General features: G+C 38.9%; 1 protein-coding gene across 1 annotated transcript in view; it reads left to right on the top strand.

Annotated features, from left to right (window-relative positions):
* Positions 1 to 26,605, top strand: part of B3GLCT (beta 3-glucosyltransferase) — a 69,844-nt gene extending 43,239 nt beyond the window's left edge. Inside the window, exons 7-15 of the mRNA XM_055802332.1 lie at positions 862 to 998; positions 2,345 to 2,408; positions 10,518 to 10,649; positions 11,607 to 11,676; positions 16,889 to 17,002; positions 18,377 to 18,476; positions 18,948 to 19,067; positions 21,398 to 21,542; positions 24,954 to 26,605. Coding sequence (XP_055658307.1) covers positions 862 to 998; positions 2,345 to 2,408; positions 10,518 to 10,649; positions 11,607 to 11,676; positions 16,889 to 17,002; positions 18,377 to 18,476; positions 18,948 to 19,067; positions 21,398 to 21,542; positions 24,954 to 25,121 — 1,050 coding nt within the window. The 3' untranslated portion in view covers positions 25,122 to 26,605. The remainder of the gene's footprint in view (positions 1 to 861; positions 999 to 2,344; positions 2,409 to 10,517; positions 10,650 to 11,606; positions 11,677 to 16,888; positions 17,003 to 18,376; positions 18,477 to 18,947; positions 19,068 to 21,397; positions 21,543 to 24,953) is intronic.
* Positions 26,606 to 27,697: the final 1,092 nt, after the last annotated feature.

Below are 27,697 nucleotides of genomic sequence, written 5' to 3'. Positions count from 1 at the left end.
GAAAAGCCATTTATTTTTTTAATTATATATACACTTACATTCTTTTTTCCCTTCATTACAGTCCTTATTCTGCAAAAATGTTGGGGAATATTTGTTTTATATCCACTCTAAACAGAAATATTAAGACAACTGACAGTAATGTTAAAGAAATAGTAGTAAAATATGCTAATTATTTTCAGGTACAGCAGAGTCAGTAGTAAATTCTTAAGCACTTTTTTAAAACTCTACTACTACTACTTAATTTTTTACTTTAAAAATGCATACTTGGGACCCTCTTCATTTAACTGCTTTGAAGATCAAGGTATTTAAAATGTATTTCCTTTTTAACTTCCCTAGTATAGAAAAGGCTAGACAGATGGAAATTCAAAACGAGTATATATCAAGTTCCTGAATGTAGTGCTTTCGAGTGTCTGTCTAGTCAGTAGTTGGTAATCAATTTGTGTGGTCAAATATTGGACCAGGTTGCACAGAGATGTTGTGGAGTGTACTCAAAACACGACTGTACAGAGTCCTAGGCAGCCTGGTCTGGCTGACCCTGCTTGAGTAGAGGGATAGGACTAGATGGTCTCAAGAGCCCCCTTCCAACCTCAACCCTTCTGTGATTTTGGGATTCAGTGCTCTTGGAATGGGTGGAATCTAGGGCATATGCTGGAGTTTGAACCTGCCATGTGTATTTAAATTCAGAGAACTGCCTGTAGCTTCATTTCTTACCAAGTACAATTTTTTGTCTGGATTATTGTGAACAGTATGCTTCCCTTGTTTTTGTTTTCAGGTTTGCTTTATTCAGCATGAATGCAGTTGTCATCTTCACTAAAAGGATGCTGTAGATGAACAAAATTGTTTCCTATATTCCTTTTACAGGAGTGGTTTTTAGGTAAAGCATTATATGATGAAGAATCTACAATAATTCACCATTATGCCTTTGCTGAAAATCCTACAGTCTTTAAATTTCCAGATTTTGCTGCTGGTTGGGCGCTTAGCATTCCCCTCGTTAACAAGTAAGACTTGAATTTTTAATCACTTCTTGTTTATTGATAGTAATTAAGAATGTTTAATTTATACAGTTTTCCTAGGTGCTAATCAATGTTATTTTAATGAGTTATGATTTCATATGGATTAATTTTTTATATAAAAGGTGAAGATGTTCTTGCAGAACAGTTGAAGGTTTATTGCAGGTCATGTAGATATGCAAAGTCAAATGTTAATTTTGAGCTGTTTTTGAACTGAAGCTCTGATTGCAGCTTAGCTATGGCAGACAGCTTGGGATGTGCTCAGCCAGTGCAGGCTGGCCTCTCATGGATTTAACTTCAGAGCCTACATCGAGCTTTTGCTGCTGCCACCAATATGAGCAGTGTCCATGCTGATACATGAAGTCTGCTTTAGTCTGAGGATCTCAGGTGTGTGGGAAGATGTTCAGCCAGGCACAGTAATGTACAGCTAGCTCCAGGTATGCCTACAGAGATTTGGGCTCCCACTACACTTACCCAGAAAATACTGCTTTGATAAAATTCAATTTATTCCTTATTCTATACATTCCAAGCATAATTATTACAAAGAAACACTTAAGAATTCATTAGTAGACAAGAGTACAGAAGCAGATTTCTGTATCGTTGCTGTGCGTATGATATATTTTGCTCTACATCACACCAGCTAGTTAATAGTTGTCCAGGACTAGTTATTCAACTGGTTCAGTACCATCTCTTGTCATTTTAAAAATGTATTCTCCTCCAGACAGCAGTTCTATTCATGGGTCTTAAGAGTGACTGTGTTGCCCTCTAGAACTGTTTGTGATGCTATAGAGGCAACATAGATATTTATTTCAGATTAGATGCTTAGTTTTTAAATGAGATCTGAAAAGTTCGTAGATTTCAGAAGTTGAATGCACCTTGCTGTAGCAAGGATTGATGTGTTCATAAATTGAAGGTGCCTAAATACTGGTCCTTGGAATACACAAAAAAGAGAATACTGTCTGAATTTTGAGATGCTGATCAATATTGAGCCTTAAATGCACTGCGGCTTTTGATCTGTTAAAAATACTGTGCCAGACTGTCTACTCCAGATGAAAACTTTCTTCTTGGGTAGGAAGGATGTATCAAATGTGTGTGCTGAAAACAAATATCATCACCCTTGTACTCAGATGAGGAAAAAAAAAAAAAAGAAAAAGAGATATAAGTTGCTTCATGGGGCAATAAATACAGTGGTGTGATTTCCTCACACACACACCCCCACCCCCCAACCCTCCCCCGGTAAGATGGTCAATAATATCAGCCACACTTTGCTGCCTACACTAATGAATGGTTTATTTTTTTAATATGTTTTTGAGTAAATTTCTTCATCTTTATAGGCTTGCAAAGAAGCTGAAAAGTGAACCACTCAAGTCAGACTTCACGATAGATTTAAAGCATGAGGTAAGCAGTAATGTGATGAAAGAAGAATTGTCTAAAATCTATGTATATGAATTGTGATAAATTACTATGGAAATAATAGATTTTTCTTAGATGTTGCTAAAGAGTTTGACTGCAATGGCACGTTTAATTTCTTTCCCTTCCTTTAGAATATTGTAATACTTTAAAACTATTTCAAGCATAGAAGAATTCATAAATAAAATTGCATTTGTATGCGAATACATGGTTGTATGCAGTCAGGTTTCTTCTAAGTCTTGCTCTATAAAGAAGGAGAAAGACTTCCAATTCATGAAGCATAAGCTCATGTGAATAGTATCTCAGGTATTAGCCTGCCTCGCTCACTTTCTAAATCAGACTCTAGAGAGCTAAATATGATGGAGTTTGGATTAAGTACTCTCAGCATCCTAACTGATGTGTGAATAATCAGCTTTGCAATTTGCAGTATGGAAATCTGGAAAATTTTTTTGCCTCTGGTTTGCAACAGTTTTAAAAGATAACCACTAGGTCTTCCAGAGGATGAGCTGACTGGAAGGAACATGAGAAGAAAGGAGTGGGAGGATCTGAAAGAGTATCAGTGCTACTTTTCTAAAGCTTTTTTATTTCTTCTGCCTTAAAAATGTCTGTGCAGCCCAGGGTTTTGTACTGACACCAAAGTCAACTCCTGAACCAGGGTGGAAGGGGAGGATGAATTTGGAATAAACTTGCAGATTTTGGCCTGAAATTATGAGTGATTGTGAATTCATTTTAATTGTTAAAAACTCCTAAAAGTCAGCTATAAAATGTGGTTCCAGCCCCCACCCACCGCCCTCCCCCAACTGACCTTACTTAAAACTACTGCTGCTGTTCCAGATCTTTATTCTGTGATGGTTATAAACCTCCTTACTTCCAACATGAATCTATAGTATGTAGAGTATAAATTGGTGGCATATTTACATGAATTTGGATTTGTGCCAACACTGTTCTTTCACATAGTTTCCCCTCCTTGGCTGATGTATTTCTCAAAAGCAATTGGACACCTCTCAGCTTTTATTTTGCTACGTGAAACAAGCCAACAAGCTGTTTCTTTCCTCTTGTTAATTTTTCTAAATGCAAGACCTTGGGCTTCACACTGTTAATCTTTTTGTAAGTTGCCTCAAAGTCATTCCTGTATTCCCAGTATTCCAGTCTACCTCAGCACTGACAAAGCCTCTAAACATAGTGTCATAAAAAAAAAAAAATCATTAGCAGACATTTCTTTTATGTGCCACAGATTGCTTAATGAAAAACAATTGATCACTTGACTGGCAAAATTACTTCCATCCACTCCTTATTCTGTGGGCAGTTCATTGCATAAGTTTCATTTCAAATTTATTGCCATTGATAACCTATTGCAGCCCTGTAGTCGTTCTTTCTGCACAGTCTTATGTCTCCGTAGAGACAGTTCCATTCCCCCTCACTTATTTCATAAATCATCATCATCTTCTTAAATCATTTTTATCTCTGCGTGCTTCTTAAGTGAATCAAGATTGACAACAAATCAAAGGATATAAACTGTGATCTTTAGTAATTGTTAGTAAGGTTTAAATTTATGAAGGATGATAAATGTTTTAAGGAATGTTTAGTTTGAGAGAGTGCTAATAACATGTGCCTCTAATCTTTGGTATTTTATTTGGCTCTGTATAAGACTTTTTTCACTCTACTACTTTCTAAGTCCCCGTTTCTTATATCTGTAACATTTATATTACTTTCCATCAGGGAAGCCTATCTTGAAAATATGTGCATTTTCAAAAAGTCTAAAAAAAAAATAGCTACAAATGAGCAGCAGCATGACAAAAACCCTTTACCAATGTCGAGCATATTCCCTGATGCTTTTTCAGAATTGGAAGTGAACAATGGATTTTTTTGTATATTTAACATTAGATTTGAACTAGAACTCAGACTAAGAATATTTATGTCTTTTTATTGTAAATCCATTTCCATCATTTTAGGAACAGTTTGTTATCCTGTGCTGTAACCCAGACTGGCGTTCTAACCTCACTTCTGCAATATGATAGCTTCACACCTTTCTAAGGCTGCCTGTTGAAGATTCCATTATTCAGTGGGAGATCTTAGCACATTATGAACTTTCATAAATAATTCACGTTACAATTGTTAAATATCTTCAGTGCTGCAGGATTGTTGCTTCTTTGTTGGTTCATGTGATAGACATTAATTCTGAGTAGCTGAATTCTGAACTAATACAGGGACAACTGGTTAAAGGATCAGGAGCACAAGTGATGTTCTCCTCTGTCCTTCCAGTTGCAGGGAATGGCAAGGGAAGAAACAGGAGGAGCCAGCAGATCGATACCTGGCTCTGAGCCTGGTGTCACTGGCAGAATTTTGGGGTTTTCGATCACGGGTCAGTTTACACGACAGCAGGCCTGCTGGCAACAGATGGGGTACACCTGTCACAAAAGGGACAAAGGATCTTTGCACAGGAGTTATCAGTGCTCATTGAAAGAGCTTAAAACTGCATTTGAAGGGGGAAACAGATAAAAGAAGGCTCGCTAGAGATAAGCCTGGTGGCAGCACGCCACTGTTTGAGGGACGTTGTGCTAGTGAGGTCCTTCAATCTGCTGTGTCCGTGGAGGCAGGGGATAGAGATCCACGTGGCAGGAAAGATGCGAGGCTTATTGATGTGTTAGAAACCACGGAAGCGCTTGGCAATTAGGCCTTCTCCCCCGAGATCAATAGCCCAACTGAAGTGCATCTACACCACTGCACACTCTGTGGGCAACAAACGGGAGCAGCTGGAAGCCATTGTGCAGCAGGGGAACTGGCATAGCTGCCATCACAGAAACGTGGTGGGATGACTCGCACAGCTGGAGGGCTGCAGTGGATGGTATGAACTCTTCAGAAGGGATAGGCAAGGAGGGAGAGGCAGTTGGGTAGCTGTGTGTTAGGGAGTGTTTTGATTGCCTGGAGCTTGATGATGGTGGTGATAGGGTTGAGTGTTTATGGGCAAGACTCAGGGGGACGGCCAACAGGGCAGACATTGTGGTGGGAGTCTGTTATAGACCACCCAGCCAGGATGAAGAAGCAGACAAAATATTCTGTAAGCAGCTGGGAGAAGTCTCACAGTCGCTAGCCCTTGTTCTCGTGGGGGACTTCACCTTACCAGCTGTCTGCTGAAAGTCCAATGCAGCAGAGAGGAAACAGTCCACAAGAGTTCCTGGAGCACGTGGAAGAGACCTTCCTGACACAGCTGGTGAGGGAGCCAACTAGGGAAGGCATCTCGCTGGACCTGACGTTTGTGAACAGAGAAGGACTTGTGGGTTGGAGGCTGTCTTGGGCACAGCAATCAGAAGATGACAGTGGTTTTGATTCTCAGAGGGGTAAGGAGGGGGTCAGCAGAACTGCTGCCTTGGACTTCAGGAGGGCACTTTGGCCTGTTTAGGAGCCTGGTTGGCAGAGTCCCTTGGGAGGCAGTCCTGAAGGGCCCAGGGGTCCAGGAAGGCTGGACATTCTTCAGGAAGGAAGTCCTAAAGCGCAGGAGCCGGCTGTCTCCATGAGCCGAAAGACGAGCTGGTGGGGAAGACGGGCCTGGCTGAACAGAGCTTTGGCTGGAACTCAGGGGAAAAAAGGAGAGTTGGCCACCTCTGGAAGAAGGGGCAGGCAACTCAGGAGGACTACAAGGATGTTGTGAGGTTATGCAGGGAGAAAATCAAAAGGGGAAAAGCCCAACTGGAAATTCATCTGGTTACTGCTGTAAAAGGCAATAAAAAATGTTTCTCTAAATACATTAGCAACAGGAGGACGAAGGAGGATCTCCATCCTGTATTGGTTGTGGGGGAAAACATCGTGACAAAGGATGAGGAAAAGGCTGATGTACTGAATGCCATCTTTGCCTCAGTCTTCCACAGTAAGACCAGTTGTTCTCCAGGTACCCAGCCCCCCTGAGCTGGAAGACAGGGACAGGGAGCAGAGTGAAGCCCCCATAATCCAAGGGGAAATGGTCAGTGACCTGCTGCACTGCTTAGACACACACAAGTCCATGGGGTTGGATGGGACCCACCTGAGGGTACCGAGGGAGCTGATGGAAGGGCTCACCAAACCACTTTCAATCATTTATCAGCAGTCCTGGCTGACTGGGGAGGTCCCAGTTGACTGGAGGTTGGCCAATGTGATGCCCATCTGCAAGAAGGGCAGGAAGGAGGATCTAGGGAACTACAGGCCTGTCAGCCTGACCTCGGTGCAGGGGAAGGTTATGGAGCAGGTCATCTTCAGTGCCATTACGTTGCACGTAGAGAACAACCAGGTGGTCAGGACCAGCCATTATGGGTTTATGAAAGGCAGGTCCTCTTTGACAAACCTGGTCTCCTTCTACAACAAGATGACCTGCTTAGTGGATGAGGGAAAGGCTGTGGATGTTGTCTACCTGGACCTTAGTGAAGCCTTTGACATCGTCTCCCACAGCATTCTCCTGGAGAGGTGGGCTGTGCATACTTTGCATGTGTGTCCTCTGTGCTGGGTTAGAAGCTGGCTGGCTGGCCGAGCCCAAAGAGTGGTGGTGAATGGAGATACATCCAGCTGGTGGCCAGTCACAAGTGGTGCTCCCCAGGGCTCAGTGCTGGGGCCAGTTCCATTCAATCTCTTTATCAATGATCTAGATGAGAGGATCGAGTGCGCCCTCAGAAAGCTGGCAGACGACACCAAGTTGGGGGACAGGATCTGCGGGAGGGCAGGAGGCTCTGCAGAGGGGTCTGGGCAGGCTGGGCCGATGGGCCGAGGCCAGTGGTGTGAGGTTCAACCAGGCTCAGTGCCAGGCCCTGCCCGTGGGTCACACCAGCCCCAGGCAGTGCTACAGGCTGGGGCAGGGGGCTGGGAACTGCCCGGTGGGAAAGGGCCTGGGGGTGCTGGCTGACAGCCGGCTGGGCACGAGCCCCCAGTGTGCCCAGGTGGCCAAGGGGCCAGCAGCGTCCTGGCTGGTGTCAGAAACAGTGTGGCCAGCAGGGCCAGGGCAGTGACCACCCCCTGGACTGGGCACTGGTGAGGCCGCACCTCGAACCCTGGGTTCAGTGTCGGGCCCCTCGCTGCAGGAGGGACGTCGAGGGGCTGGAGCGTGTCCAGGGAAGGGCAGCGGGGCTGGGGAAGGGGCTGGGGCACAAGTCTGATGAGGAGCAGCTGAGGGAGCTGGGGGTGTTCAGCCTGGAGAGGAGGAGGCTGAGGGGAGACCTTATCGCTCTCTGCAGCTGCCTGAAGGGAGGGGGTAGGCAGGTGGGCTCGGTCTCTTCTCCCACAGAACAAGCAATAGAGTGAGAGGAAATGGCCTCAAGTTGCACCAGGGGAGGTTTAGATAGAATATTAGGAAAAATTTATTCACGGAAAGGGTGGTCAAGCATTGGAACAGGCTGCCCACGGAGGTGGTTGAGTCACCATCCCTGGAGGCATTTAAGAGATGTGTAGGTGTGGCGCTTGGGGACATGGTTCAGTGGTGGACTTGGCAGTGCTGGGTTAATGGTTGGACTCAATGATCTTAAAGGTGTTTTCTGACCTAAACAATGTTATGAATTTATGAATCTTAAAGTGGCCTGGAAGCTCTTTAGAAATGTCATCCCTTGCTGTTATGTTGTCTTCCAGCTGCAATGCAGGGACAGGAACTACTTACATTCCATAATGTCTATGTGGTGACAAGGCAGAAGATAACCTTGGAGATGTATGTGTGTTTTTTGGCTGCTCCTTACCTTGAGCATGTGTTACATGCCACTTCCATACTCCTTCTCTACTTCAGGCCCTGTCAACAGTATTTGTCTTAACTGCCACTAATGTTTATTCATTTTTCTTCCATATAGAGTGGCCTTTCCCTTTAGTTACTTTGTTGAAGTCATCTGTAATGCTAAGATCATCTGTGCTTTCAGCAGCGTTGGTAAAACAGCAAATAAACAGACCACTTAATAATGACAAGGCTAAGAGAAATTAGAACTTGCAAACTACAAAACTCACTGTCTTGAAAGAACATGCAGCTGAGTTAACAGTATTTTAGCAGGTTGCTATCAGCTGTGCAGCAGGAGTGACCATGCTTGTGCTCACAGCTCCCAGTCATCTACTCAGTTACAAGGAAGAAAACAGTCTTTTAAACTCTTCAGTGCAGTCAAACTACATGTTTTTACTTTGCAGTTGAGGTGGTCTAAGAGCTTATGTGTAGTTATGATGGCCCAGTTATCAGCAACTTGCTAAAAACTCATCAGTTAATGTCTTCTACTATATGACTGTACCTTATCAAAAATCTTTCAAACCTGGAAGCTTAAGTTTCAAAAATATTGTATTCTCAAGCCTGCCTCTAGTCCTAACAGGGCCTGTAACAAACTGGTGCTTTTGTTTTATTCCAAGTTCAAGAAGGAGCTGTATGTAGGTAGTTCTGATTTTCTGAGGATGTTGAGACCTAAATGAGATGGGCAGGAAAATGATCATCTGTAAATTAGAAGTCTGTAACGGGTTTGGTGACTTGGGCTTGTCCAGACCATACTTAATATGCTTTGTTTGGACTGAGTTCCTCCAGAACACCTAGGAGAAGGAAATATTATGCCCGCTTAGTAATACCTTAATAATCAGATTATTTACTAAAAGAGGAGCTGAATTCTGGCCCTGATGGGATTTAAAGCTTTAACGTTTAAAATTGTATAGTTTTAAAGTTCCTAAGTAGGCATAAAACAGTGGAAAGGAGACTCCTTTTCATTGCCTTTGCTGTGTGCTGGGTCTGGTCCCATTTTCCCGTGAAGTATTTAATTTGTTTTCCATGTAAGAGCCATTGGGAATATGAGTAGATAACATGGGAAACAGAAACTAGAACCCAAGACTGATTTTTCTTCTGTTAGAGAAGTCCCATTCCTCCCATGCAGTAGAGTCGGGCTCCCCTTCACTGCACTACCTTTTTGGTTCCAAGAATATTGCTTTTTGTGCAGTAACTCGGTTTCACGAGGTAGCACGGAGAGTGTCTGTCCCAGAATATCTGTGGTTTCTTGGTGCGGGCACTCTTTGAAAACTAGAAGCTGTAACTTTTGACTGAGTTAGGCAGGAGCAAACTTCAAACCCAGATCTCCTACATCTTGAGTATATGCTCAAACAGTTCTTGTCCAAAGATGCTTTCACATCTTTGGCCTGTCGTCAAGAGAGACTAAGCATTCAGAATTGGGAGTGTATGGCAGTGCTGCTGGGAAGCTCTGAATCCACATACATACTGAGATATTGTTTTCTGCATTTTAGATTTTTAAGAACTTAATTTTGTTCTTACAAGTTTTCAAACAGTTTTATATGAAATTAAGTTAATCTTCTAACTGTTCTGAGGTAGGCACCCAGTGTAGAACTTTCGCCCCTGAATACTTAGTCTGGCAAAGTTACAAGCAGTGTAAAAGTATTGCAGTAGAAATGTTGAGCAAGTCTAAATGTTCTCGATGTACCATGAAGTACAGATTGAAATACTACCATTATGAGTTCGATGTAAATACAAAGGTGGTGTTTGGGGTTTTTTTATCTTCAAGACATCACCATTTTGCTTCTTCCTTTTTCCTCTCTGAAGTTTGGCTGGCTTTTTATTGTTGCTACATTTAAAATGGACAAGAGTCTACTATAGGATAGCCTATCTGTTACATTATCCATTTTATTTTACAGCGTCTCAAAGTTTCATTACTGATTTTGAGCATTTTAAATTGCCACCAGAGAATGGATGTATTTTGAAAAGCTGAAAATTGCCACATAGGCTATTCCAAATTATCAAAATAATTTTAAAAGAGCAACACAATAAGCATTTTTGTTTAAAAGAAGGTGTAAGTATTCAATCTACCATTTCTTATAAAAGTTAAAGAGGGAAGTTGTTTTGACGTGCTTAAATATACGATACTAATTGTAATTCTATAAAGCAAATTTTAAAACTTGTCTGTCTATAGAATTTCTTTTGTAGCAGAAAGATTACATATTGGTGCTGGAAATGTGAGCAAAAGGTAAGGGATGCAGCTAGTCAACTGAGGCACAAATCTTCTACAGCATCCCATATTTTTCAGTTTTCCTATTAAGTTTGTCCTGTGATATGATTTCTTCTGTGCCCTAAGAATTTTTATCCAGTTTCATTAATGATATAAATGTTTTCTATTTTGATAGATTGCCCTGTATATTTGGCAGAAAGGGGAAGGACCACATCTTACTCCGGTGCCTGAGTTCTGCACAGATGATGTGAGCTCACATAAGGTTGATCGCTGTGCAACAACGTTCAGTAATTTTCTGCCACTCTGTGTAAGTACCATATTTTAAATACCACTTACTTAGTAAAGGTAAAACGCTTACTAAAATGCATAATACTTCACTTTAAAAATCTCAAACCTTAAGAATAATTTTTTTAAAAAAGAAAGTTTGTTCTGGCATTTATCTGTTTTTTTATATGCTTGGAGCCTTCCGTGGCACAGGATATTTCATGGCAAACAAATACTGCATATGCTTTAATGGGTCTTTCTACCACAATGTTTGAACAGCATGTGATCTGTAAAGTATTCCTCCTTACATTTCTGTGAGATACTGAAGTATAAATAATCTTTTTTCACAGATGGAAATCTAAAACTTCTTGAGGCTCAAGATAAAATGTAATATAGTATTTGGTGCATTAAAGTACGACCCATCTCTTCTACCTCTAGCATAATGCATTTATGATTTTATGGGTTAAGAGTTGCTAGAGGCCGGTAAATGTTCCATGCTTCCAGCAGAGCAAAATTCTAGGTGCCAAGAAGGAAAACAAAAGTGGTTAAATGATTTTTACAGTGGAGGAAGTGCAAAGATTTCTGCTGTGTAGCATTTAAGCTTCTTTTTCCAAGTATGATACAGTTCAACATGTTCTCATAGTGATGAATTTCAAAAAAAATTAAGACAACATTATTTTTCAGATGAATCATTCTTAGTTCAACAAGTTCTACTGCTCATTCTCTTTTCCTAATAGGTGTTTTAATTTATTTTAGAAGGCTACATCAATGGAAAAAGTATTTCAATAATGTTATTTCAGGAATTTTAAACAACTAGTGACCTTTTTTTCATGAGACAAAGATGTACTTTCTAGTGTATTACTAGTACCCTATTTTACTTGATATGCTATACAACGAAAAGATATTTTCTATTTTATTATATGTATGGACATACATATCCTATAAAATGTTAAAGGTGGAGCCTGCAATTAAAAAAATAATTTTTGTTCTGTTCATATAGGGAGAGCCAGTGAAAAAGGAAGATGTATTTGTTGCTGTAAAAACATGTCGGAAATTTCATGGTGACAGAAGTAAGTTGCTGGTTGGTCAAGGTAGTACTTCTATGCAATATAGTTTATGAAATTAGTATTTTAAAAACTAAGCTGATATATGCTGTGTAGCTCTTGGAACTAGATGTTTGCAAAATCCACAGGGAAACATGAAAGCTTCAGAACTGTAAACAGCTTATTTTGGGAGAAATTTTTGCTCTTCAGAGTTCTTCAGGAGCACTGTGAAATGTTTAAGATGAAGAGTTGTGGTCGTTTGATGTTTCAATCATGAGTGACTGGTTGGTAAAAATCCTGAAATGGAGTATCAAAAATATGCATAAAGTTAGCTTATACTTTTGTAATTGGGAGACATTACAGTATTTATTATTACAGCATCTATTAATATCCTTCGGTGTGTTTCCTCCAGCTAATTGGTTCACTTCGGTTCTTCGTACTAGCAGTAAACAATTGTGCAGCTGTGTAGTGGCTGTTTCAGACATTTGAACAAGCTGAAAGGTGTCTCCCCTCCTCCTTCCTTTTGTTCTGCCTGTCCCTCCAGTAGAAGATACGAGCTTACGCTGTCATATTGCTTCTGTCTATTGTCACCCTATGTAATTAGATGTGTGCATGTGTTTTATGATGCTTGGAATGGGAAATTTTGTCTCTTGTAGAAATCTGATCATCTGTAGTACTTTGTGCAAGGCATGGCCCAGATCAAGAGTCTCTCAAATGTGCAACACTATAGCATGCTTCACCTGGAACTTGTAGTGTTATGCAAGTAATGGTAATCACCATGAAAATATGACCATGCTATCCATTGTAAAAACAATAAATGAAAAAACGTAGGACAGCCAAACAAGATATGTTCAATGAGTATTAACTTCCTTCTCAGAGGCATGGAAAATAAAGACACAGAGAGACACCCAGCTTCATCTAATACACAGTAAGGCTCAGCTAAGTTTAAGTAGATCCAGTGTCTACAAAACTTGAACAGAAAAATTCCAAATCCACTTATTTAACAGAAGAAAGTCTACCTACTTAATGCCACCTACCAGTCCATTCTAGTTTACTTCTAGACATTTCCTTAATAAGGAAATTCAGGAATGGATTTATTTCCAGGAATTTACTTGAATTTTGTGTGCCCTTGAATACTCCAGTTATGTAGTATTGTCAGCATTAGGCTTAGTTTGTTCATAAATGTAATTTGAAGTGATTAGTATTGGGAAAAAATTGAAAATGAAGTAATGGTTAGTAGTTTTAACAAATTTGGGGGGCATTTTGCCACACATTGTCAGAGGACAGAATGAAGATAAAAGCTCTTTTTGTAACTGAGTCCCTCTTTGCTAATGCATCCAAAACTGTAGGTTCTGCTCTTCTAAATTTAGACTATTTGCCAGTTGCTGGTTTGTTTGTTTGGTTTTTTTCTTCAAAATAAGATTTATGGAACTTCTTTCTTAATGTTACTGCACTCGGTGAGGCACGTTTCTAGTAATTTAATCACATAATAATTAGGCTATCTTTAAAGTAGCTTTTGACAAACCAAAATTGACTGTCCTGTAATTGGAGTTCACTGAAGAGTTCTCCTTTCTGGATCCATGTTTATTTTCTTACATCAAAATTAAAACCAAAAAACCCACCAAACCTGAAAAGTCAGAAAAGAACATAAGGCTTCAAAAAGATGGTGTAAACATCTTTCAAGAAACACCTGTTGAAGACTGAGGAAAATTCTTGAACTTTCCTCACAGCTTCCAGAGTTATGCAATAGAGGATAATCTTACTCAAGATTTTGAAAGATTAATGGATGCCAGCTTCAGAGAGCTCTTTTTACCTGGTAAGTCATTTTTTATTGTATGCCAAAAACTACATTAGTGCAACATTAAGGCTTGGAATTCGATGTGCAAAAGCAGCTAAATTTTACTTCAGAATTTACTTCAGCTACACTTCGCCTTACACATACTGTATATGGTTATATAAGATTTTAAGACTGCAAACATGCATCAAGGTTCTAGAAGTAGCACAAATAAAATATAATCAAGAGATTAGAGCTGACCTTCTATAAATACCTCTGTAGTGCAGTGTTAAAAGTTCTGTGTGATCATAGTATTAATACATATAGCTAAATATTCGCATCGACAGCTAGCCCAGAATTTCATGTAGTTGTTCTTTCTTGGGAACATATGAGTTATTAGAAATTACAAAGTTTTTTTTTTTTATTTACAAAATTTTATTTACAAAGTCTTGTTACAATTATTTACAAAGTATTATTACAGATTACAAAGGGATACGGTTTACAATAGGCACTAGTCTGGGTGGTGACACTTCTGTTAAAACAAGTGAGGAAGAGAGACACTTAGCTAGTAGCCCCCTTGTTAGACCATTTAACTGAGGTGAGACTCAGGTCCTTGCTGCTGTGAACTCTTCATTTATACAAAGAAGGAAGACTCCACTGAAGAAATTCAGAGGCTCAGTCTGTAGCAGCAGATAGTTCTGTATGTCAAAGTACCCTGCTGAGGTTGAGGTCCTTGGCTGGAGAAAGGTAAAACAGCGTTTACAGGTCAGTCTCTTCTGCCAGGTGAAGGTTGGAAGCATTTTGTATGTCTGTGATGTTTCTGTACTGGGGCCTTGTTTTCTGAAAGCTTTCTGGGTTTGTTCTTCTGATAAACATTTTTCAAGTAGAACATTTCCCCAAAATAGAAAATAATTTCCTGGCTACTTGTTTTCTTATTCTAGTTAAAAATTAAAATGTACACATGGCATTCTCTGCCAAATAAAGCCTGATTATGCAGTGTTATGTGATGTAATGTGGCATTTTATTATATAGGGGGTAGAGTTAATGCATTGTGAAATTCCTGGCTTTGCATTTCAAAACTCCACCATAATGTTATATGAACATTTTTTTTTATCCATAATTCCCTTTGGATTTGTTATGCAAAATTTGAGAGCAGTTTTACATTCCTTTAAAAAACTTCTGAAAGCAGTATTGGCCACTGCACAATGCTACAGAAGTGAAGTTATATTTTTTTTTTCCAAATTTGAAATCCTTTCCATTAGTGCATTGAGATCTTACTACTCTGTCTTAACTGTTACCTTTCAACTTATTTCAGTGTTACCAAATTGACTGTTGGTCAATCAAGAATAATAAATCCTTCAAATCTGTGTATGATCAGAGTAGAGGAAAGCGAGCAAGTAGGTAGGCAGCAAACATCAGATTGGACGATGGATGATTCCACCAAGGGGCTAAAACGAGCTCTTCACAAGGATCGGAGTTACATAGAAGCAAAGGGAATTTAAAGGGCTGCTGCGTTGGCTCTGGCTGGACACCAGGTGCCCACCACAGCCACCTCCCTCCTCAGCTGGGCAGGAAAGAGAAAATTACAAAAGGCTCCTGGGTCGAGATAAGGGCAGGAAGATCCCTCAGCAGTTCCATGAAACAGGCTCGACTCAGGGGAAAAAAATAATTTATTGCCAATCAGATCAGAGTAGGATAATAAGAAAAATAGCAAATCTTAAAAGCACCTTCCCCCTACCGCTCCCTTCTTCCGAGGCTTAACTTCACTCCTGATTTTTTTCAACCTCCTCCCCCCTCAGCGGGACAGGGAATAGGGTCACTTGGTCACTTGTCTCTGCTGCTCCTTCCTTCTCAGGGGATGGTCCTCACACTCTTCTGTGCCAGCCTGGGGTCTCTCCCATGGGAGGCAGCCCTCCACACACTTCTCCAATGTGAGCCCTTCCCACGGGCTGCACTTCTTTATCCACTGCCCCGGCCGGGGCCCTGCCCGGGCTGCGGGGGGGAGCTGCTCCCCCGCGGGCTCCGTGGGCTGGGGGCACAGCCTGCCCCGCCGGGGGCTGCCCCGCGGGCTGGGGGAGCCGCTGCTGCGGCGCCCGGAGCCCCCCGGCCCCTCCGCACCGCCCGGGGCTGCGGGGCTGCTGCGCTCGCTCTCTCGCTGCCGCAGGGGGGTTTTACCCCCTGCTCAATCCGCAGCCCCTGAGGCGCTGCCGCTGTCGCTGGTGGGCTCGGCCTTGGCCAGCGGCGGGTCCCTCTGGGAGCCGGCTGGCACTGGCCCGCGGGCCGTGGGGGAAGCTTCTGGCAGCAACTCGCTGAAGCCGCCCCTGTGCCCCCCCCCCCCCCCCAAAACCTGCCATGCAGACCGAGTACAGCAACAAACATAAAATTAGGTGATGGATGAATTCAGCAAGGGACTGAAGTTCTTCAGAAGCATCACAGTTATATAGCAGCAAAGGGAAGTTATAAAAATACTTCCTCCATTTAAAGAACTAGCTGCAACCAATGAGGCCTACTGGGTGGTGTCAAAGAACACAAAGCAATGACACAATGACAGCAGAATGCAGGGTTTCAAAGTTGGTCATCCAAGTCCTGACCACTTAATTTTTAAAATGGAAAAAAAGATTTTTTTAATCACATGGTTCTCTTCCAAACATCCAGATGTTTGGCCTTTTTTATGTTACTCATAATTTTTTCACTTCTGGATATAATTTAAATATTCATAGTATCATTGTTAGAATTTTGTATGATCAGTTTAAAATGATTATGTGAAATGGAAAACTGATAAGGGAAGGATTGCTTTTGTAGATAAGCATTAAGCAGTCCTTGTTTTAATAGAACATCCATGGGGTCAAAATTGGTTGTATGATATTTATAAATGTCCCTTCTATGAGTGTGTCTCCAGGAACAGGTGCTTTTGAGCATTAATACAGCACTGCTGTCAGATATGATGTACATAACACAAGTGTAGTATTTCCAAACGTTCATTTCGTCTGTTTCTGATTCAGAATATTTTATATGCTGTACAGTTGGATGTGCTGTTTTTAAAATGTGACAGTTTCCACACTGGAAGAATGATTGATCTCTGATAGTGTTCCTGCTGATGTGTGCTATAAAGTCTACCATAGCAAGTGTAAAAGTAATGAATTCCGTACTTTGGTTAGCATAAATGTAACCATCACAGTTTTCAATGTAATATGAATTAAACTGTAGTCATATCTTAAAAGACAATTTATTATTATGTAAATAAAACTGCCCTGACTGGCTTTCATAAAAATGTGAAATTGTTTCTCTTTAGATATTGTAGGAAGGAAAAAAGAATGAACGTTAAGAACCATGATGCTGTATTTGAAACGGTATTTTCATTACCATGCAAAGGGCTATGTAATTTAACAAGGTGCATAAATGTTTTGATCAAGTCCTTAGATTAATCAAGTCACTTGTGTTTCAATGTCAACGGTTCTTTTGCAGTACCAGTTGTAAAGCAGACTTGGGAAAGAGAAGCTGCCCTTATTGAATACTACAGTGATTATGCAGACATCTCCATTCCTACTATAGACTTAGGCATACCTAATACTGACAGAGGTGAGCTATTGACTGTTGTTGTCAACCTTCTGAATTAGAGATGTCCAAGCTATTAGCTTGGCTTATTAGCTTTGTCTGGCCCACTAGGTCTGTCGTTCTGGTCTCTGGATTGTTTCCAGCTGGCCTGGTTTTTTTGTCCTCCACAAGGTTTATTAGAGGCAGAGAGGGAACAGACAGGGTTTTCCATTTGCACAGGTGCAGTGTGACATGTGCAACCTGTGAGTGTTTTCAGGAGGTAGTGGACCGGCTGTTCATGTGTGGATCATCTGTAGAAGCCATGCCCAGTAGTTCTAGTCAGACCAGGGGGATGGGACCTTCCACGTTTGGCCTTTGAGCATTGCTGTGGAGAGCAGTGGGACCTGTGGGCTACTGATGCTCTAAACTAAACAAATCATGCTGACTTTGCTCTAATACTATTTTTGTCCGTCTTTTGTGATGGAACAGAATACAGAAATCTTGATTTTAATTTTGTAAATGTTCACATAGCAGGCTGCAATAAGTTCATGGTTTCACGAAATCAGCAAAGCCAGGACTTACTTCATTTCTTAAGCACAGAGTTGCTGCATTTTCTCAATATTTTAACTGGAAGTATCTTCAAATGTAGTGTCCTGTTATTTTTTAATGATTCTTTAGTAATTGTAATGTTGGTAGTGCTAATTACTTTGGACAATCAACTGTAAAGACTGTTTGCAATTAGATTTTTCCAAGATCTGAAGAAGATTCAATAGAAATTTAAAACTTTCTTGTTGCTCTTGTCCTGCTCATTCTGAAGAAGGATGTTTCACTTCTCAGCTCCTAGAAAGGGCATTTTACCTCTTCAGCTCCATTATAGTCTTGTGATAAATGTTAAGACCTTTCCTTGGAGGAAATTATTAGGACCTGAGTTGCCAGTGATGAGTATGGTAGATTAATGCAGACTTAAGTATTTATGTAAAAGCAATGGACCTGCTTGATGCATCATGAAATGCTATGGAAATAGCTTGGGAGTATTTTGCAGAATGTGTTTCTGTCATAGTCTTATCATTTTACAGTTTTCAAAATTAAGAGTAGCAGTCTGCCCAGTATTGTCCAATATCTTAACAAGATAGCTGGAATAAAACTTATTTTTCAGGTTTCCGTAATTCAAAGAATTTCCATACTTCAACATCCTTTGAAAGTACATTCCTGCATAGAAAGCAATTGTTATGTTTGAACTGTATGTACAAATGCCATTCAGCACAATGAAGAATGAAATTAAAACTTACATCTCGGGTATTTTGCCAGACATTATCAAAAAGTTTTGCATAGTGCAGTAGAATATTTAATGAATTAATAATTGTTCATTGCAAATTCTCATTTGATTAAATGTGTATTCTGTTATTTCTCTTCCTTTAGGTCACTGTGGGAAAACTTTTGCCATTTTGGAAAGGTTTTTGAATCATAGCTCTGCCAGAACTCCTTGGTTAGTTGTAGTGGATGATGACACATTGATAAGGTATACATTGCAATACTTCAGGAATTACCACTGTTCCTGTCAGCAGGATTTTCACCAATATGTCTCTCTTCTTCTTCTGTGTTTAAGTCTGTTTTATTAGTGATGTAGCTTTATACTCCTTCAAGGAAAAAAATTGTCACTTTCCCTCAGCATTCCTTGACTGATACTAACAACAATGTAATCTTGTAATTGATAAAAAGTTTTTGTGTTAGCGTTATTATTTAATAAGGTAGTCTGAATATGATTACACGTTGTGATTCTTCTGTGTAGGCATGACTGACCAAAATCAGCAGTCATATCTCATAGTAAATAGCCCATCTTAAATTTCTGTTTAACAGTTTATATTGTCTGTGTTTTGTAGAACTTCTCCTACCATTTTTGTGCTATTTATTAGAATGACATTTATGCTAGTAATGTCTGTTTCAAAATTAATGCCTCCATCATTTTTTTTAATGCATTTTCATATTACAGTATCTTCAGACTCCGAAAATTGCTCAGCTGCTATGACCCAAATGAACCAGTATTTCTTGGAGAGCGTTACGGTTATGGCTTGGGAACAGGAGGATATAGTTATATCACTGGCGGAGGAGGGTAATTTATTTAAACTCCTACTGACATCTACATCAGCCCCTGCTTTGAGTGCAAATGTTTTGAATCATAACACAAATCAGTTTCAACAGAAACAGTGATGTTTCCTAGTACTAATAAAATGTAATTATGCTCAAAGACCCAAATGTCCTAACTATTGAGAAGTCATGCTGCCTATTGGGAACAGATTTGTAGAGTAAAATAGTTGGTGCTGAGAACCACGCGTGTTTCAAAAGGATCATTTCAGATTGACTGGTCCTGTGAACTGAGTGTCTATTATCAGTTATCTGTACGACATATTCTCCTGATACACATCGTGCAGCCTTGTTTCATCTGACAGAATTAATTCTGCATGCTCAGAGACCATCCTACAATGTGATTCAAAATGTAGTAAGCAGAGACAATTGGGATAGCTGCTGAAAAAAATACCTTTGTGATCTGAACTGTTGTGGAGTTTACAGGAGAACCCAAAGCAGCACACCTCGGGATACAAATTGCTGTGAATATGAAGATATTCATTCCTGTTCTCTTTCTTTGTCCAAGCATGGAAAAAAACCAAAGGATTGTGATTCTCCCTGTTTTTGAACTTTATGCAATGATTTATGGAGAGGTGGCTGAGCAAAGGGTTGGATGTTTATGTCCTAGAAAATAGTTTCTCATAGAAAGAGGTGGTCATAGGTTGATCTTGTGTATGAGACACATGGGTCCCTGTGGTTGCATGCAAAGTTTGGTTTGAATTAACATTTATGTGAACTTTCAGGTTGGCTCTTATTGCAATAAGAATGATCTTATGACTCTGACTTGTCCATCTTGTATATCTAAAGCAAGTGGTGTCGATGGCTGAATGTCCTTAGGGTCTTTCTCTGTGAAAAGTAATGGCTATAGTAACTTCCTAGGTTCTTATCCGTCTATAGGTAAGTAAGAATCAATTGACTGGCCGCCTCATTGTTTTGCACAGTTGCATAAGGTCTTACTTAAGTAGGGTTTATGCTTGAGTTAAGAAACAAACCTTCTACTGGTGCTGGTATGTTTGTTGGTTACCAGTCCTATATTTATGTATCTTTTTAGTGTTTATCTCATAGTTTCTGTTCTGTCATCTAGGTGTGGGAATTTGGGTGTTACTTTCATTATCAGGTTTGAGCAGATAGAGGTACAGATCATACATCTTGCTCCATACCCTAATTTTGAGAAGGTTCACTGTAAGTGAAGAGATCTATAGAGCTGAAGGGACATGGTCTAGATAATCATCTAGCAAGTATATTCCCTAAATGTGTGCAAATTGTCACACCTTCTGTGTAGCAACACATGCTGGTCACAAGTCCCGGCTCTTTTTTTTTTTTTTTTTTAACTCACTCCAGCTTTTATTATTCCTTCTGTATTTGACCTGAGTATTGAGATAACAATTTCCTGTTGTGCTTTCCTTTTTTTTTTTTTTTTTCTTTTTATGATACATACAGTCTTCAAAGTTGCAATGATAACAGTGGATTTTTTTGCAACATGAAGTCAGTCTTTTTGCCTTAGCATTCAGTATTCGTAGAAGCTTTGCCCCGTCCCAGTGTCAAATGAAGAATTGTCATACAGTGAGTGAACTCATGAAGCCATGCAGTGATTTCAGAGCGTGAATCTTTTTGGTATAACTTGTAGTAGCTGGAGTACCCTGTATTCTGATCAGACTGGGTGGATGATGTAAATTCAGAAAAGGCATATATTGGATACTAGGCAAGAGTATATTCCCTCAGCTGTTGAATTTAAGACATTGTCATGTTTCTTGTCTATTGAAGGCTTATTTTAGTGATAACAATCTAACAGCTGCAGGCTCTGGTTGATATTTAGATGAGCAAGAAAGTTAGGATGAACGGAAGAATTTTGCAATGGCTTCAAGGAGCATTTTTTGCTTATGAAGGGAACTCTGTGTAACAGAGGAGTCAAGGAATAACAGTTCAGGTTTTAGAGTTCATTTAATTGCTACATGATAACTAAGAGGACAATAAATTTGAGTAAGATAGAGGAGAATATCCGTTTAAAGTCCTGGCCAAGTTTAGGAGGAATTACCAGCTATGGGTAAAATGGTGGCTAGCTAAGAAATTGTTGGAATAACAGCAATTGGCATAATTGGTATAATAAATTTTCATTATGTAATCATCTTTCAGGAAATGCCTCTAGCACTACTTGTCAGCATTGACTTCTCAATTTTTGAAATTTCAGCTATGTTGCACCAGCAGGCTATATTTTATCTTGCAGTTTTATATCATTTAGCAGTATTTATTAATTACAGTCATTTGGCTTCTCTAGTTGTTATTGTCTTACACATTTCATTTGCTCTTTTTATTCAGGATGGTTTTCAGCAGAATAGCTGTTCAGAGACTACTTGCTAGTAAATGCCGATGTTACAGCATGGATGCGCCTGATGATATGGTCCTTGGGATGTGTTTCAGTGGCTTAGGAATCCCTATAACACATAGTCCACTTTTCCATCAGGTCAGAGTATAATTTTTACTAGTACTTAAAATATATTTCATTCTTTTAAATATACACATAAAACAGCACTCAAAAATACTGCAAACTCGTAAATTTTACTGCAAACTCAATCAATGTGTATTAATAAACAGATGCTGCTTCTATACCTTATTTCTCTCCAGAACAAGTTAGATCAAGAAAATAAGAATATTGTGAAAGCATGGATTAGTTACTACAATGCTTTAGTAGTTGATATTTCACTTACCCTATTACTACATTTTTTAAAAAATGCAGTCCAAGATGGGAATTTTGAAAAACAAATACAATTAGGAGCCACATGCTTTGAATATTTGTGATAAGTCCTCTTAAGAAAAAAAAACCCAAAACATACCACATTACTTTTTTCTTCAGGTAATTGAGAACTCATGGTGAAGTTTTTCCAGTAAATCTGTCTTCTCTACTTATCCAATTTTCCTATTGATTCAATATTTACCATTCTAAAATATCTCATTAGTGAAGATATAAAATGTGAAAGTATTCCCAGAACTATTGCTTTTGTGGTTGATTCTGAAGAATGGTATAAATATGATAAATTGCCATATGCTAGCACAAGGGAAAAATTGGTCACAAAACATAATTTTCTCGTGATGACATTTTCCAGTCTGGGAGAGGTGGATTGCGATACATTTGAATCTTGTTTCTGTCTTCCAGAATATTTAACGATCTAACTGTAGTGTCGCAGTGGAAAACACAATGCATTGAGTCCCAGAGAGATGTGCTGCCTCATAAGCCAAATAAATACCTTACCTTTCTTCCATGACATTAAAGAGAAGAAGCACTTAGGATTTTTCCCAAACAGTACACAACTTCTTAAAAAATTAGCATTTAAATCAGTGTAGTGTTCGATGTTTTTCAGGTGTTAATCTAGTTTAAAAACTGGGAAGATCTGTGTATCTGAATATGAACTGAGATGAAGATAATTAGGTGACTTGAAAATTACTTAATTGCCATGTAATTCAAAGCACCTGTTGGGGGGGAAGTTTGCTATTTAAATTATCAGGTTTTCCTATATTAAGACTCTCTTTCTGATTACATTTACTATTTAGAGAAATAGGAATGCTGAGAACTCACTATTCAATATTTTAACTCCTTGTCCATAAAAAAAATCCTATCTGTTTACTTTCCTGTTTTATCATAGTTTACTCCTTTCAGTATAGAAAGAAGGCAAGTAATGCATCTTAAAAAATCAACAGTTATTGAATAATTTGGCTTGCCCAGGTGTTTAAAAACCCACCAAACTACCTAATTAAGAGGGCTGGAAAGAACAGAACTCATTTTACAGATTTGTAGGAATGGCCCTTATACAGCAAAATGGAGCACTTCCTTATAATCCTTAATGGTGTACATTTGATACTGAATCACTTTGAAAGTGAAATCCTAGCAGTTTCATTTTTCACATAGAAAATTACACTTGAATTGTAATTAATCTTTACTATTGCTTATAATAAATTCTAATGTAACATAACCTTGACCAAAAATTAACCCTGGGGGGGAAACTACTGAATAAAAATTGAGTGTGCTTGTTCTACGAATTCCATTGTTATGCAACAAATACTTCAAAAATGGAAAAAAAAATAAAAATTGGCTTTTCTGTTCAACCAGAAAATTTTTAAAAAACTTGCCTGAAATATTATGTACAGGTGTGCAATGTTGGAGCGTTTCCTAAGTACATGAATCCTAAATTGTACTGAGTATATATTATGAAACAGAAGCAAAGATACCTTCCTCCTTAGAGTGTCTATGATGTAACAGTGTTTGCTCACTGTTACTGGTTTCCTGTTTTGCCACGTGCTACGGTTGATACATACATGTTCTGTAATCTGTTCCAGAGGCTTTTGACATGATAAGACTGTTAAAGAGAACTGGAACCTTCCCATGTCAAGTAGCAGCCAGGATTGTGATCTTAAAATGTAAAATCTGAGCAAGAGCAATGTATTTGGCCTTTATGGAATACCAAATACAAGCTCTAGCATAAAAAAAAAAAAACAAACAAACCAACAAGAAAAAAGATTACAATATTACCCAATATTACCAATAATTGATTCCACAAAATGTAAGGAGGAAGAAACTCAGGGAAATTATTTCTTAAGGTCAACCACCTATAAAGTGGTATGATTCTTAGAGAGCAATGTAATAAAAATGATAATTAGAGCAGATGTCATTCTTTTAGAATTATCAAAACACCAAGAATTGGTGTATGGTTCAATAAAAAGCAGATTGATTTTCCAACAGTGGAAAACTTTGGTCTTAGATATATAAAAACTTTCTTATCCAAAGTTGTTTTTTTTTCAATTTTTGAAACCTAAATGTTCATTGAAGTTTTTTTCAAAAGTCTTGAGGGAGATAGGCTCCCTCTTGATTTCTCTGGTGGAATTTTTCAAAATAAGCACTCTGTGGTTTAAATAAAATAAAAAAAACCCTAACACCACCACATACTCAGATTTATTAATGTCAAAAATCTGTTGCCCAATTTTATGACTTATGTTTATATGGAACTGCATGAAGAACACTGCATGTAGAATTTATTAATACCACCATAAGTAGGTGAAGTGTGCAGTGTGAAATCAATTGCTAGCTTGGGCATCACGTCATGATTCAGTATCCCAAATCATTCAGTTTTCTTCTTGTGTTTTACCTCTAGAAAAAAACACACAAATATGTGCTTTTCATGCATTTCTATTTACAATACAAAGTCTAGTTACTTTACCAGGGACCACTACAGGTGAGCCTCTTTTATATAGTGATGCACTTAGATGCCATGAGACTGTCAGAGGAAATGAAACATGCTTGGTGCATTAAGAAGTCAGCTGCATCGTGCAGCTGTGTTGTAATTCTGTCTCTTTTGGTATAAGCTGATAAAGAATAACAGTGCAGTTTTCTGGCACCCACAGTATTTCCTGCGTTGGGTAGCCTTTCCCATCATAAAACTTCATATAGTTCAGCTGCTTATAGCCTTACTAGGATCCTACAGTCACAGTGGCACTGATGGCAACTTTCTTTATGAGGAGGAGCAAAAGAATCATTTTGTCATTATTGAACCAAAAGTGTATATTTAAAATATACAATACAAACTACACTGTTTATCACTTGCTTTTGTAGATGGCGACCTTTTCATCCTGAGAAATAGGGCATATTTAATATCAGTGTACTACTTAGCAGGATGACTACAGTGCGAGTTGAAGATCAAAACTAATGCTTCTCAATTGATTTAAGAGAATGATGTAAAAACCCCTTTGTTGTTATCATGTGTGTTTTGTCAATGCCGCGTTGCTTTGTTATGATACAGAGGCCATTGAATGATGATACTTTCTTGTTCTGAAATTATTCTTTGACATTGAGTACTAGTGGTTTTGGTTTATTCTTCCACCTTAGGCAAGGCCAATGGACTACCCCAAAGGCTACCTTTCCCACCAAATTCCAGTATCATTTCACAAGCATTGGAATATTGATCCAGTGAAGGTATATTTCACGTGGCTGGCACCAAACACAGAAGAGTCACTTAATGGAAAGAAAGTTGGCTATAACAGGGAGGACTTATAAACAGTGGAAGAGCGTAAGTGTTGATTAATGTACTGTGGATGAGGGACAGTCACTACTGTGATTTTTGTGGTGTTCTCACATTGTTCATCTGGTCATGACGTAGAAGGCAATGTTTTGTTCCTGGTTGTTGCATTCCTTCAGAGCAATGGAAGAAGGCACCTAACAGACTTGGATTCTTTTGTTAAACTTTGTTTCTTTTTAAAATGTTTTGGGGCTTCGTATACCAATGAACTTGACACACATTTAAAATGTCTCATACAACTTTACCTGTGTTCATGTTTGGACTTTGAGTTAGACAGCATCCATTTACTTTTCTTTCCTTTGTTCTCTCAAAAGCTTAAGTTATGTATTTGGGAGCCTAATACTGAACATGTGTTTGACATCTATTGAATATCCGTCTCTTACTGACCTGCAGAAAAGAGTTCTCTAAACTATTCTGGAACAGGTTCTTGATAAATTAGAGAGGAGACAGGACTTTGTTTTTTGTGACCAGGAACTACATTGTATGAAGGCTGTATTCCTTTATGCTCATTTCAAAAAGAAATATTGTAGTTTCCTGGCATAGGTGGACCAAGCGTGAACCACTGTTGTACCTCTTCAGTTTATTAGCATTTGTGAGGAATGTCATGTTCAAAATAATAATAAAAAAAAAGTTTAAGGACAAGGATTTCTTAAGTGGCCACGGGAGGTCACTGTGGCTCCTTTAGAATCCTAAGTCACTGTGTATCAATTTGGCAAATAAAAATGGGACTCTTGAGGATTTTTGCAGAACTAACACTTCAGTATTTCTGATGTGTGTGTTTCAACAGTATATGGATGCCAGCTTTGAAGTTTGTAGTATTCCTAATTTATATCATCAAGATAAGTAGTTTTATGCATACAACATGTAGAGAGTCATTCATATTTAAAATGTTCTTGATTTTTTTGAGTAATTGAGTTTTGTAAAAATGTTTGTACAAAAACTGTCTTTAGTATGTTCTAAACTAATTTTTATATTGTAAAACTGCTCCTTTTAAGATGACAGTACATGGCACTTATATGGTGTTAACTTCTTCGCTTGCTATATTGTAACCAAATACAGGGTCTTAAAGCCATACTGCTGAAGTAATTTGTGTTTTGTTTTCTTTTAGTAGGTTAAAAATTGATTCCACTCCAAAGTAATGCAGTAGTTGCTCATAAGTTGAAGTAAGGGAGCCATTGATCCCTGCTTCAGTAATTACTGAAGTTGTATAAACGTTTGTTTGTGAATGTAGCTTGTGGAATTTTAAGCATTTGAATAGCAAGCACATATTCATAATAGATTCAAATTCTGATTAAATAGGAGCAGTCTATGTGATGCCTTTTTTTTTCTTCTTCCCACGATCAGTGCCTTAAACAGTAGACATTTTGCTGATACCAGGACTGTGTGTTCCAGTACCATGGCTTAATTGTTAATTATGTTTACTGTTTAGAACTGAAAGCCTAAATAAAAGCATACTTCTTTACCTTTTGTGCCTTCTTCCTCTTTGCAAATCAAGTACAGGATTATTTAAGCATCTGTGTTGTATTTTTATCACCTGAATAGTATTCTGTGGTCAGTTGTACCAAAAGGCAGCTTAAACTTTTTTTTTCCATATCCTGCCCTGACATGCTTCCCCAGGTTAAGTTAATTTTCAAGTCTCTAGTTTTGTGCAAATGAAAAAATGCTTTTGCAATGGACAACTCATGCGTTTGGGAATCTTGATGCTATCAAAAATATCTTCTTTTTTTTGGTATGAATATGGGTGATTCACCATTATCAAATTCTCCAGTGGTCTTGCAGTGTAGTCCAGTCACTTCCAGCTGGTGATATTTCACATCTCCTTGGGCCCAGGTCAGGCAAAGACAATTAGCTTTGGGTCCACACTGTGTTGCACTTGTAGGCTTCTGTCTTATTTGGAGATTAGGAGCCACCAACGCACGCATTCCTTGCTGACTGACTTCTGGTCTGAAAAATGTAATAGTAGCTGTCTTCAAGTCCATCTTTTCTCTTGCTGTTAACTCTGGGGTTTACTGCAAGGATTCTAGAGGTATTAGTAAACATTAGATTTCTGATTCCCATCTTCATAGTTTTGAAAGCAATGAAGCTGTAATTTACTTGAGTATTCTGTCCAGAAAGCTCTGACTTTTGAGACATAACTAATGATAACCAACCCTAGCAGCAGTATGACAAAAGTGACCTTTTATTCCTTGGACTAAAAATTTAAGACGTTTTTTTTCAAGTAGAGGATCCCTGACAGTTTCTGAAAACAAGATGTGAAGACATTCTAGAATTGTGATATGAAAAAGAAAATCTGGGAGTCATTATTGATGGTTTATTTTAAATGTTTGTAACATAAAAGATTACCATGTATCCTGGTTTCAGCTGGGATAGAGTTAATTTTTCTTACTAGTAACTGTTACAGTGCTATGTTTTTGATTTAGTACGAAAATAGTGTTGTTAACACACTGATGTTTTAGTTGTTGCTAAGTAGCGCTTGCTCTAAATCAAAGACTTTTAAAGCTTCCCATGCTCTGCCAGTGAGGAGGTGCACAAGGAGCTGGGAGGGAGCAGAGCC

This window comes from Falco peregrinus, chromosome 4 (assembly GCF_023634155.1).
Source record: "Falco peregrinus isolate bFalPer1 chromosome 4, bFalPer1.pri, whole genome shotgun sequence".
NCBI lineage: Eukaryota > Metazoa > Chordata > Aves > Falconiformes > Falconidae > Falco > Falco peregrinus.
Note: the sequence above shows the minus strand (reverse complement) of the source record. Positions and strands in the feature narration are given on the sequence as shown.